Genomic DNA, 13,820 nt, shown 5'->3' with positions numbered 1-13,820 from the left:
GAAGCGGCGGTCGGCACACCTACCCATCTAGCCACCGTAATAAAATGACGGGCATCCCGGATAAATCGTGGCAGCCACCGTACGTGACTCTAGAAACAACGTAAGTTTTCACCCCGTTGCTCAAACTGTTGCGTTTATTCGATACATGCAAAGCATGATCATAACATCATGTTGACAGCGTTACCAGGTTATTTGAAATGCTACTTACCTTGTTTGGAAGACATAACGGTGACGCCGGTGCGGTGTTCTCTTGTGTACTGCAGCATGGGCGACATAACAGTGGAGCTTTACTGGAAGCATGCCCCCAACACGTGCCGAAACTTCGCCGAACTGGCGCGCCGTGGCTACTACAACAACGTCAAGTTTCACAGAATCATACCGGACTTCATGATTCAAGGCGGGGATCCCACGGCCACAGGTAACCATAGCGTCCATTTTTACCATGAATGTCCGTTAATCTGCTCGTGTGACAGGGGTAGAACTCGTGTTGACATGTTTTCAGAAAATTTTTGTAGCCGGGCACTCCTGCGCCGCCAGACGTCGTTTGCCTAACTACCCTTTCCAGATGCTGGATTGTCTACAACTTTTCGTTTTCGTTCTTGTGTGTGTGTGCGCGCGCGCGCGCTTTAAATGTAGCCACGCTTTACAGCATTCAGATATATTTTTTTTTTTTTATGCCATTTCAGGTAGAGGCGGCGCGTCGATCTACGGCAAGACGTTTGATGACGAGATACACCCGGAGCTGAAACACACCGGTGGGTATTTCTCCTTTCAATTGCGTACGGACAGTACAACGTACTATTCGATTATTGGTCGCGGACAGCCAGCAACGTTCTGTAAACTAGCGCGCTGGTATGCACGACGAGTAAAAACAAACACAACATAGTCTTGCAAATGTACTTCGCGCCTCTAGATTGGATGGAAACCAGTAAAACTTTCTTAGGACTGGCTGCTGCCGAGCACGAGGTCGCCTGTTCGAGCCCGTCCTCCTCCTGGCAACGGCCCGGCGTCTAAATTCGCGGTATACGACGCGCATGCGCAAAGTGTCTAACATGACAAGCAAACACAAAACTCTCCAATACTACCAAAAATCAGTCAGTTATGCCTGGAACTATATACCGCTGCGCACGCCGCGTACCTTCGGCAGCGCTGCCAGCGACTTGTGAAATTGATTCCTGACGGCAACTGCGACATCCATAGTTAGAAGTCGGTGATCAATAGTAATTTAATTATAGTACCCCCAATAGTACTCGAGATTTGGCACCTGGTAATGGAAACTTCTAGTTGCATAATATGTGCATGCATGAAATTGCAAACAGTGCAGTAATAGTACTCGAGATTTGGCACCTGGTAATGGAAACTTCTAGTTGCATAATATGTGCATGCATGAAATTGCAAACAGTGCAGTAATGCGGGGCTCAAATTTGGTACTCTCAAACAGGAGCTGGAATACTGTCCATGGCCAATTCCGGTCCGGACACGAACGGCAGCCAGTTCTTCATAACCCTGAGCCCAACACAGTGGCTGGATGGGAAGCACGCCATCTTTGGTCGTGTACAGTCAGGCATGACCGTCGTCCATCGCATGGGACGAGTCCCTACTGACAACAACGACCTCCCGCTTGAAGACGTGAAGATAGTGCGTGCTTATGTGCGGACAAAGTGACCTCACTCAGGTCTCTGGTGTGTGCCCATGACTGTTATCACAAGTTCTCATCACCCTTGGTTTTGAAGTCAAGCTGCTGTGTTAAAATAACAGTGAAGTGAAAGTTTTGCAGGCAGTTCGTGTTTTCACTTTTATCACGTTTCATTAAATGAAAGATTTGGCATATTTGACTTACTCCTAGCTGCGGTGGCCGCATTTCAATGCAGGTTGAATCTGAAAATGCCAGTGTACTTAGATTTAGGTGCCTGCTGAAGAACCCCAGCTGGTCAGAATTAATGCAGAGCCCCTAACTACCACCTTTCTTAAAACTCCTGTTTTCTTACGTTAACTCCAGTCAGCCAGATCTACAGTCAAGTGATGCTGAATTAATAGTGGTGCTAGGAAAATCTTAAGGCGGGTAGAGGTGGCCAGCCCAGCAGGCTTGGAGGAGCACCTCTAGTAGCCTTAGATCCAGTGGCGCACCGACGGGCGGGGGTTCGGGGGTTGTAACCCCTCCCTGAGGCCGAGTTAAACCCCCCCCCCCCCCCTTTTTGTTTAACCCCTTTTCTTTCCTTGCGCCTTTGAGTACTGCAACTAAAATGCAAGACGCGCAATCGTCTGCTCACTCGCAAACTTGCGCAAAAAACTCATTTTTGGACAATTTCTTGTTAAGGAATTCAAATTAGTGCTGTTTAGATGGTATTGGCAAACTGTCCACCCTCCCTGGCAGAGATCCTGGGTGCGCTACTGCTTAGATCATAACATTATCATACAACAGTTCACAAACTTCGAGGCGCTTCTTTGTCCCACAATTATCATCTTGCATGCCTTTCCTTGACAACTTCACACCAGGTACCTCCAGGGCATTAACAGCATGTGCATTACCAGTGTGACACAGCATTCTTGACAGCAGCAAACACGGTGCTCAAGAAAGAAAATGCAAGCAGACCAAGATTGTTGTGGGACAAAGATACAGCCTGAAGGTGGTAAACTGTTTTCTGAGGTGTAGGGCCAATACCCGTTTTACACCCTCAATAACACTCCAGAGCGAATCGCTGTTGGAAAAGTAGTGCCCAAGAATTTACATGTATGAAAAAATCATCTCCCTGAACCTCAGTTATGTTGAGTTGCAAGTTTTACCTCTTCCAAGTAGAGGATGGCAGTTGTTAGCTGCTGCTTACACTGCAATCCACAATAAACTGCCATGTGCATTCAGCGAACTGGGCACTAGCGAAACACTTTGCTTTCCAACGTCCTCCACTGTAAAAACATTCCAGAGGCCCCTATAGTCTAAAACTGGCTGCAACATTACACAATCACACAATGTCGTGCAGCAACAGGTTTTCCAGTCTCTCTTCAGTTGACACAGCTAGTACTTCTGGTCATCATCAGCCTCATCAGGAACGATGCCTCTCGGATCTCCATTTACATGCCTGCTCCATTCATTTCCATTCTCCTGGCACCCATTCTTTAGCTGTAACAGATTCGTCTGCTTCGTTCAAAGAACATCACAACATTCCTTTATCTGTTTTATGCATAATGTTGCCTGCCCGTCACCACTTTCATGTGAACTAGCCACTAATGTTCTTTCTATAATATACGTACAACACTGTTATAAAGACATGCCAATCATATTTGCTACACAGAGTGCCTGCCTTTAAAAGCAACAAAGCGATGAAAAATGTTGAAACAACTAGGAGGTTAGACCATTCCTGTACTTTCTGCCCAAACAAAATGTTCAGTGTTCTTTGCGGTTTCCGATCTGCGATGCTTTCTACGGAACTACTACTTCACATATTGCAACTTGCGGATGCAAGGAGATAGCACGAATTTTCACATCGCTCGCTGCAATCAGCACCAGAAAACAAGACACTTGCTACGATTCTCCAACTCCTTACATTTTGTTCTAGCTAGAAAGATAAGTTTCAGGTTAGCACTAGTACAACACACTTCTGCTTGTCATGGATACGTTTACCATGCACTCTTCCAACAGCCATTTCAAAGTATTAAAGGGGCAATAAAAATAGGTTGATCTGCACAAGACCCCACCCTTTAAAGGGGCCTTGAACCACCCCTCAGGCTTGATGAAATAACAAAGTGCGTGGAGCCCGCAAGCAGAGCATGAAGTCACCTTTCTCTCAAACGCCCTCTTTTGAAGCCTGCTCCTCTCTCTCTTCTGGACGCTTTATTTCGTAATAAAGCGGATTCCCATACGCGGCTGCTATTGGTAGCTGCAGTCGGCTACGCAGTGTAGATACCGCCGCCACCGCAGGGTGCCGCCACAAGTCCACTGGCTAAGCGCACTGCGGCTCGCTTAGGACAACCCTGTTTGACTTACGTTTAGCATGTCGTAGGCACCAAAGTCTGAAGTACTGGCGTCTACGTTAACATCTCAAATTTTAACTGCGCGCCACGGTGAAATTGAAAAGGCGGAGCATTGTGGGCACGCCCCATTGCGCCATAGCCTTCACAGTGTAAGGCATTGTGGTAGTAGTGGCAGCACCACGGAGGCCGTATTTGATTGCCAATAACTCCGCTTCTGCTGAACGCATTGACATACTTTTTGCGGCAAAGTATTTCTGGAATAGCCTATTTTCACTTCAAATGCATTTCTCCACTTTGATAAAAGGTGCTTCAGGGCCCCTTCAAAAATACCGAAAAAAGCAACTCTAGCCATGAGAGCAGGCTTCAAAAGCCAGAAAATATGCAAGAACTAAAGACTAGTGGCTACACTGCCTCGCGGTTCCCGCTCCAAAACTCCAAAGGAGCCAAATAGTGAACTTGGTAAGTTTCATGAACTTGGGAGCCACAATGGCCCAATACGAGAAAATACTTTGAAATCCACGATTTCACACTGGCATACCGGAGCTATGGTTATGGGTGCAAAATAAAAAAAAAATTCTTTGACTTTCACTTTCTTCTTTATCGGTCAATCTCTTAGTGAAAAATTGAGAAATAAGCTTTTGAAAGACTATTACACCAGTATGCACCGATTTCGCACTTTTCTTTAGTGTCCAAAGCACGAGATTCAAGAAATCTTTGCTGGCCAGAACTCGTAGCAGCGGCACGCATAAAAAATCGGGAAATATTTGTTAATAATCATAACTAGTTGCAGACTCTACCTCACAAGAGTAGAGGATTGGTCTTATTGGTAATGCACTGTTACGACTAAAGCACAAAAAAAGTGGAAGACCAGGACACCACAGTGGATGTGTGTTTGCACACATTGGCGATCCCAGAGAGCCCATGCTCAAAGGCATATCTGCTTGCATTACACTACGTCCAGAAAATTGCAGGGCAATGGCTTAACTTATACAGAGCGCAGTTTGTTGCCACCAATCAGCCCAAGACAGGAACGAGGACAGTGGCGGCGACGTGCAATGAATAAGGCGATGACCAAACAGCATTCAGGAAACATCCTTTTTTTTTCTCCCTTGGCTAGATGCACTGAAATGATAAAATTTAATGCGGAAGTCACAGGAAACGACACACACACGCACACACTTGCAGGACTCGATGACGCGGGAGGTCGAGGCAAGAAACGTAAACAGTCTGTTGCTTGCACCACATCGAGGGAGGTTGTGGGGGGTTGAGGCCAGGAATGTTGACGTCGGAAATGCTTCTGTACAAACTGCGACGCCACCAGAAAATAAATCCGTGAGAGAGACGCGACAGAGGACTGCACTAGATTGAATGATGCAAACTGCGCGCACACACGCACCTCGAGACTTCTAGGCCAAATGGAACAGAAGGGAAAAAATAACTAGGTCTTTAAATACTGCATTGGCAAGCCCCCCCCCCCTCGCCTCCTGTCCTGGTTTCCTGAAAAACGTGCCGACACTCCGTCCACGCTTGGAGCTGGTGGTTGTCACGCCCTTTGTCGCAGCTCAGCATGTCCGGATCCGCGGCGGCGTTGCTCCGACAGTTCATTATTGTTTAAATTTTAAATAAATAACTTTCAAATTTTCTAACACGCATCTTGTTTTCTTCTCTTGGTGCGACATACACACACACACGCGCACACACACATACACACAGCAGCCGTCCATGGAGTTTGCGTGCAGCGAGTTCACTGTTTCTTCCGATTCTCGAAATCAGAATGCTCGGGGCAAAAGAAATTTAAAAATCAAGAGACTTCGTAGCGGCCGCTTGAAGAACGAAGGGGGGATAAAAACTCATTGAGGTGTAGAAGGTGTCGCGCGTCTCTCGTTAGTTGTTTCTTTTTTCTTTTTGGAATGCTCTTCTTCAGTGGTGCCGCTGTTCCCTTGTTCCAGCTTGCGACCAGGCGCTGGACAAAGGCTGTTGTTCTTTCGGGGAACACATTGTCCGAGGAACACAGCATTCTCTTGGTTTCGACGTGGTGCGCGCACACAATGCCGTGGCCTCTCGGCAGCGTGCGGAGACCCGTCGACGAGCCGATCTCACCTACACGCACGCGCACACACAGGCAGACGAGAGATCCGCAACGAGGCGGCGTTGCTCTTAGGGTGATGCCGTTGTCACACCGCGACTGACTCGCCACCACCGCCGCTTCCATCCTTGGGCTTTTCGATGATGGCCGTCGCGCCCTTGACTGCCGACATGGGAACGATGGCACCGTTCTTGCGCCCAGCGCCGTCTTCGTCGTCACTGCTCTCGTCAGGCAGGTCACTGTCGTCGTCGAGATTGATGACTTCTGGTGGCCCCTTGCTGATCTGACGCCCCGCGACTCCCGACAGTTGGACCCGGCCTCCACACTGCAGTGACGGCTGAACGATCTGTGCGGAAGAAAGAAGTTACAGCAAGCGATCGAAGCTCTGAAGTGATGCAATGTATACCTAACCAAGGAAGTTTCCGGGGCATGAAATTTGAGAGACAGACTGCTGCCAATGCATTTATTCTGAGACAGAAAGCTGCTGCAGTGTCTTGTTTCAATGCAACCACTACAATACATGTCTGAGTGCCACAGTGAATGAGTAAGCCGAACCTAATTCAAAAAAAGAAAAAAAAATGAGTTCACCCCTCTTTCACAGACATTGATCGTATCACGAAATTGAAACGTGTATTCTCAGAAGCGGTGGCAGCTTTGTTGCACATTCACAAATACAAGTCCATAAATGTACACAGTCATTTATTAATTACAGTCTTGCTTGAAGGGCAAAACAGTGACAGTGATAGCAAGCGTACGCGGCCTGTGCTGCAGTGCAGCATAAACAGCAACGCGGAGGCTACCAAGTGGCATAGGTACATCTGACGTTACAGCTCCGGCAGCGCTGTGCGCCCGTACACATGTTTAATTAAAGGCGTGCAGCTGCAGCGCCCTTGAGTGGTGACAGGGAACCCGGCTTTGAAAAAGCGCCAGAAACACCGTCACCCGTAGACGCCAACGACACTTAAGTACAGTGGAATCTCTTTGATACGATCTTCACAGGAACCAGAAAATAAAGCATGCCATCCGAAAATTGCATTATCCAACCAAATCGTATTATCAGGAAAAGAAAAAGAAACATATCCAGAAAAACGTATTATGCAAAATCGTATCAATGAGACTCCACAGAACTAGCATCTTTACTACCCTTATAGGTGTCCGTGCTGCCGGCCATATTTTCTGCAGAATTCAGTGACAAAACAAATGACACCTAAATATTCTCATTGCAACAAATATTAGTTGTAAATTCCTTAATAAAGCAAACCTGTCTAACCTTTCTATGCCTACTTTCCGAACTATATCAGGTAGGCATAAAACGGCAAAGGATCGGCATTTAGCAGATTCACATAATGATTGAGTGACATATGTATATGAGACAGACTTTCCGTGGAACCCGCAATAAACACTGTCGTGCACCTTTGTCATTGAGATGACTGCTTTGTCTAGTCTTTGTCTGATCTTGGCAGTGACCCGGCCATCTGACCGAGCTTCTAGATAGGCTAGCTCGCATGGGAAAATCGCGGCATGTGAAACATTCTCATACGCATCAAAAAGACAGCGCCAGTACTCACGCCAAAGGACTGCTTGTTCCCTGCGCTTGTTGTGGCGGCGTTACTGCCCACAGATTCACCTGTGAAGAGCAGAACGCGTTTCTTGTCACTTCAGCTTAATGAAATTTGAATGAAATAATGATACCACTGGGGAAGAGGAGGAGGAATAAACTTTATCTACAGAAATCAGCTGACAGTGAAAGTGTCCGAGATGGGCGGTGTCCCTAGTCCAGGATGCCGTCGGCCTGAGCCAATAGCTTGGCCCTGCTCACCAGGCGATGCTGGTCTTCAGGGCTCGGGCTTGTCAGCTGGGCCTCCCACTGCTTGACGGTTGGTCTGGTGATGCATGGTGTCGATGGGTTTTGCCTACATTCCCATACCATGTGGTAGAGGGTATTGGGCGCAGAGCAGAAAGCACATTTGTTAGTATAGCTAGTAGGATACATGGCGTGTAGGAGGGTGCCTGCAGGAAAGTGCCGGTCTGTAGTTTGCGGAATATCACTGCCTCTTCTCTTGTTCACTTGGGATGCGGGGGTGGGTAGATCCTCCTACCCAATCTGTAGTGGTTCAGGATATCGGCGTATCTTTTCAAGATGCTTTCGTGTTGGTCTACTGGGGATCGTGAACCCGGTGGGATAGCCCGGAGAATGTGATCTTGGGCAGCGGTGTTAGCCGCTACATTACCCACCAGGAACTCGTGTCCCCGGGCCCAGATAATGCATAATTCTTGAAAATTGTATAGATTCTCGAGGATGCTCAAAGCTTGTTTGGAAATGCGGCCCTTTTGGCAATTTCTACATGCTTCTTGTGAGTCCGTGATGACTGTGATATGATCTTCCTCTCGCTTGCCCGTAGTGGCCGCCAAGGGTATTGCCGTTTCTTCCGTGCAGTCGATGTCTGGAGTATTTACCGAGGCCACTGCTACCTCTTCTGCTCGGCCGTTTATCACGCTGATAGCGTGGGCTGCTTGGTTCTTGTACTTTGCCGCGTCGGTGTATCTGACTTCTCCTTTTTTTGGTCTTTTGTAGGCCTTACGTAGAGCTCGCACTCTTGCTTGCCTCCTTTCTCTGTTGTATTCAGAGTGCATGTTTCTTGGGATGCTGGCCACCGTGATCTTCTCCCTCAGGGGAAGAAGGACCCACTGTATTCTAGATTCATATTCGACTGGGTAGCCAGTCTGCTTAGCGTGTCCTTGCCGGTGCTGGTGAGCTCGAGTGGCTCTATCTGACTTGTCTTGTGGGCCTTTGCTATTTCTTCCCAATTATTGTGGATGCCCAGGCTGAGTAGCTTCTCCGTGGACGACGTCGGTGGAAGCCCCAGTGCCAGCTTGTGGGTATTTCGTATTAGAGTGTTCAGTTTGTCTCTCTAGCTGTTCTTGAGATCCAGGTACGGGGTGCCGTAAGTTACACTGCTGATTATCAGGGCTTGTATTAATCTGATTGTGTCCTGCTCTTTCAGGCCATGCTTTCTGTTACTCACTCTTCGCACCAAGTGTGTGACTTGGGTAACTGTCGCTTGCAGCTCTTTAATGGCAGCGAGACCGGCACCGTCCTTTTGAAAACTGAGGCCCAGGATACGGAGTACTTCCACCTTGGGAATGTTGACTCCGTGAAGGGTCAATGTTGGGTCCAGTGTCTCCTGGGGAGGCCACCCTCTCGTCCTCTTTTTGAGGATTAGGAGCTCCACCTTTTCTGGGGCGCATGAAAGGCCGCAGCGGTGTAGATAACGGTCCGTCCTCTCGATGGCTTCCTGCAGGGCATCTTGTTGTTCGCCTGCCGATCCCGTGCCCGTCTACACTGTCAGGTCGTCTGCACACATTGCGTAACAGATACCCCTGATGTTCTCCAAGAGGTTTGGCAATCCCCTCATTGCTATATTGAACAGCAATGGGGAGATCACCGACCCCTGGGGGGTTCCTTTCTGCAATATTTGGATCTTGTCGGTTCTGAGGTTTCACAGGCCTATAACTATGGTCACCGTTCTACCCGTCAGGAAGTTCCCGACGTAGTTGTACGTCCGCCGTCCGTAGTTGGTATGTTTTTGAAGTAGATTCGAGCAACTTTTGGAAGCCAGACATATGCTCACACTTTTCTCTCTTTTCATCCCTACCATATCTTTTCATCCACATCATACACACAGAACAGTTGCCCTGTATCACATAACTCCAAAATTCTTTGACCTCCCTTGGTTTACAACTGCATGACATGGCTTGAAGTGAAGGTCGTACAGAGGCATGACAAGAAGACAAGAAAGCAAACAGGATCATTGCGGAGTGTGGCAAAAGAGCGCCATCCTTTGTAAAACCACCCTCCATGTTTAAAAAGTATGCCACAGTGCGGAGCAATAAATGACCCAGCTACATGACCGAGCCAATGATGCTTCTCAGTGAGGCTTCGGTGCTTTCACCGAAGCTAATGACGTCTCGGCCAAGTTGAAACTGATGGGTCCACAATGCAGATTGGCTACTGCGCTTTGTCCATGATGTGCAGGTGTGGATACTGATAGAGGGAATACGGGAGCCTGTGGCAGTGCTCTGCGAAGTGCCCGCACCGACACCTCATGAAGTCTTGGCATACAACTAATCATAGCAGACGACTCGCCAGGCTTTGGGTCAATCGTTCCGACTGCACCTGCACCGTAAGACTTCATGAGGCGCCGATGGTGGGGCAATCCGTGGAGCGATGCCACAGGCTGCTGTGTTCCCACAAGCAGTGGCTGTGTCTGTACATGCCAATACCAACTCAACTTGGCTGCCATGGATGAGTTGCCAGTGATGCCGCAGACATTGTAACGGTGTTGCTCAACGCGGACACCATCTGTGGCAGTAGAGAAGCCATCAAAACTCACCTCTAATATTTGAAGCCAGCGCGATGCTGCTTAGCTACAGTGCTCGTCTCACAAGAACCAGCACATTTGGCATGAAATAGCAGACGGCAAAACCCCAGGTTGAAGAAATTAGCTTTCGCAGTTGAATGTGAATGGGCATTCCCAACTTTGTACCACAGTACAAGTACTGTAGCCACTTCACTGCACTCCTGTGTTACGGTGCAATGCCAGAACAGAAAAGTTTTGAGAGGGCAGGTCAGGTGTAGCGGAATGGTACAGTAGCCATTTCATAAACTCGAGCTGCCATTTTGTAGCAATGGCTTTTCCAATGCTATTCCTTTTCGCACTTTTGTCAGTGGTCATAGCATTGCTCCGGCCACATTAACGATGGAACCAGCCAGCCATGAACAGTGGATGATAAGAGTGGCATCGAATCGAGCAGAAGATGTGTTGCTACAAAATTGCAGCTCAGTAAGTTGCAACGACGGTGCAATCGTACGAAGCAGAATGACAACAATACGATGGGGACTGACCCGATTGTCCTGCCACAGCCATCTCTCCAGTCGTGGGAAGGCGTACCGCAATGATGCGGCCATCTGGAATCCGAAGGTACACGCCCTTCGGTGTCTTCATAACCAGAATCTCGGTTCCCGGCGGGATCTCCACCGGAGGGTCCGCCGAATTGTTCAGTGGTATGGTCACCTCTGCACGTAGGTAAATTTCACACAGCATGCTTAGAGGGATACCTAAGGCAAACACTACTGTGTTGGTCCTATTCTAACATGCACATAATTTTTTTCCCAGAAATGGGTAAAAAAATAACGAGTTTTACAATCGAATACGAAACCGAAACTGTCTTCAAAGACAGCCTCACTGTCATCACAAAATGGTGACAGAACAAGTTCTCGCGAATGCTCGCGACAACAAAGCAACTGCTTTCCCATCACCTTTACTATGAAAGCATCATTAAAGATTAATTGTTTTAGATGCTAAGTTATTGCTTTTTGTCATTCCAGAAACCTGCATGAGTCGCAGGACAAACTGCCAAAGTAGTTAGTCAAGGCATTGGCCACCATGCCATTTACAAATGCTGCATCTTCATACAAGAAATGCAGTGCAGTGAACGTTAATGAGCTGCACAAAGTATGTCGTCTAGTGGGCCATGGATGGCAATAAATGGTTCTTCGAGACTGAAAATGATAGGCATTAAGTGTGAATATATTTACATTCTGTGATGGTAAACTATGCAGGTTTCATTTTGTTTTTCTGATTGCAAAAATAAGAGGCATGTTACTTTTCACCTGTTATAAAATCTGATCAGGTGTGCATTAGATCCGGAGGTGTATACAACAAGTCAAGCTTTATTCCAAAAAAAAAAAAAGGGTGCCTCAAGGGTGTCCAAAACGCCACTTTTAGTGAGAACAGAGCTTTCCCAAGCAATAAAACAATGTAAACACCCAGACATAACTGACACCTCCACTGTGAAAATACATTGTCAGCTGCCATGACGTCATGACGTAAGGTGTCTCATGTATAATCATTGGTATGCTGTAGTCAGCTGCTTATAATAATAACAGTAATAATTTTCAGATATGCTACATTTAACCATAAAAGATAATGCACTTTCGTCAATGAAATTTTAGTATCTTATTAATGGATGCTTGGTTTACGCTTTGCATCACCTAACTTTTCTAAAAAGATGAAGAAATGAAGATGTCATATTCTGTTCAGTATTAGTCAGATGCTTCTTTTAACAGTGGCCAATATGTATTAATTACTTTCTCTTTATTTTTTGCAAACAGAAGTTTGCCAAGTAAGCAGTTTTCATTTTTGAAGTTCACCATCACCTGCCTAGCTGTCTGCCTGCACTCATTGCTTCCATGTGACAATATGCACAATTAAATTTTCTAGCTTCAGGGCTGCATAACCGGCAGTGCGAGTTATGTACTGCACGCAGCAAGCTGTCCATGCAAAAATTTCGTATTGAAATTTGCATTATCTCTAGTTACCCGCATTTACTTGCGCTGCCTGAAGCAGAACTCGAGCCCTAACATGCCATGCGCCAAAGAACTTACTCGCAGGGACCCGCATTCTCTGTACTGTCATGCCTTGCCGCAGCAGGGACTGCATGACGTTTGGTGTGCCCCAGACGGGCATGTCCCCGTTCTGCGAGCCGGGCTGCATCGGCGAAGGCGTGGTTTGTGTCGGGCCTGGCCCGAGGAATGTCACTGTGCCTTGCCGGTTCTGCCATGTCTGGTACCTGTTTTGTGAGAGAGTGCAACACCATTGTCAACACCCGCGATGCACTAAGTCGGAAGAGATTAGCAAAAATTTGAGGGTTGAGGGAGACGACCGATTTTTCGTTGTGCCCGATATTTCGGACGCCTAAGCGGTACCGCCACTTACCACATCGAGTCAATGTATCAGAACTTCTAAAATTTCGGATGCAAGAAACCTTCGCCGTCCGATTTTCCTGACTTTTGCAATGACCGCAGGTGTGAAACGGCATTAATCGAAGCCACCAATGCTGTCATTTTTGTTATCTCGCTGCCTCGAACTGGCGCTCTCGCACGCAGATCCGTTGGCAGCTGTAGCCACGGCAACGCTAGGCCTGGCTACTTCGATGTTCGCTACCAAGCGTCTTGCTGTTCGGTGCCGTGTTTTTCATTGAAACAGTTCGCTGCCGTTAGCAATGGCGCCGACTCCGCCTTTGTGATTCTCGCCAATGGCTTCGAACCTCGGAAAGTATGACGCATTGTGCATTGCCGGTTTCCAAAAGTCAGCTTCGCCTCACTACAGCAGTGTTACGCGGTGAAGCATACCAAGAGTGGGAAGGGGCAATCTGCTGTCACGGGACACGGTATGTATTCCTTAATTATACACAAGTGCGCCCGTCTCCTATCTCAGTACAAGCACCGACACGCCTAATAAATGTACTGGCAGGGCTTTAGAGCTATTTCGGATGTGCCTGTGGCGATCTGAGCCCTTGGGAGAGTAAAAGGCATACATTCATTTTTTTTCGGGCATTTTCATGGCTCCTAGGGAGTCCGAAAAACCGGACATTGACTGTATATTTGTAATCATTTCATCAACTTTAACAATGGGCAAAAGAAACTGAGCAACAAGCTCCAGAGAACGCTGGCACCATCTTTGCCAATCTTGGCGCCCTGGTTGCCAGCACTATTTTCTCACCACTGCCGCGTGCAAACACTAAGTTAGAAAAACAAGTTTTGGATAAAAATAAATACCTTTAAACATTTCTGATAATCTTCATAATTGCTCAGAAACGTTTATTTGTGAGAAAACACCATTTCAAATCATTTGAACTATAATATTCCAAAAGAAAGCGCTAAGGTGAGTGAATGACATCCAACACTGTCAAATGTATTCCA

The 13,820-nt window shown here is 47.3% G+C and overlaps 2 protein-coding genes across 2 annotated transcripts in view; one reads left to right on the top strand and one right to left on the bottom strand.

The window, feature by feature from the left end:
* Nucleotides 1-1,836, top strand: LOC119431291 (peptidyl-prolyl cis-trans isomerase-like 1). The gene is made up of 4 exons (XM_037698761.2): nt 1-100; nt 264-418; nt 687-755; nt 1,442-1,836. Exons 1-4 carry the CDS (start codon nt 45-47, stop codon nt 1,663-1,665), a joined length of 504 nt encoding a protein of 167 aa, XP_037554689.1. The 5' UTR covers nt 1-44; the 3' UTR covers nt 1,666-1,836.
* A 3,214-nt stretch (nt 1,837-5,050) lies between these two features.
* The window catches only part of LOC119431287 (helicase ARIP4), a 44,550-nt gene continuing 35,780 nt past the window's right edge, over nt 5,051-13,820 (bottom strand). Inside the window, exons 18-21 of the mRNA XM_037698753.2 lie at nt 12,504-12,688; nt 10,962-11,132; nt 7,624-7,682; nt 5,051-6,401 (exon numbers count right to left, since the gene is read on the bottom strand). Of these exons, the coding sequence (XP_037554681.1) occupies nt 6,144-6,401; nt 7,624-7,682; nt 10,962-11,132; nt 12,504-12,688 (673 nt within the window). The 3' untranslated portion in view covers nt 5,051-6,143. The remainder of the gene's footprint in view (nt 6,402-7,623; nt 7,683-10,961; nt 11,133-12,503; nt 12,689-13,820) is intronic.

This window comes from Dermacentor silvarum, chromosome 10, assembly GCF_013339745.2.
Source record: "Dermacentor silvarum isolate Dsil-2018 chromosome 10, BIME_Dsil_1.4, whole genome shotgun sequence".
In the NCBI taxonomy this organism is placed as follows: domain Eukaryota; kingdom Metazoa; phylum Arthropoda; class Arachnida; order Ixodida; family Ixodidae; genus Dermacentor; species Dermacentor silvarum.
This window is presented reverse-complemented; position numbering and strand designations above follow the sequence as displayed.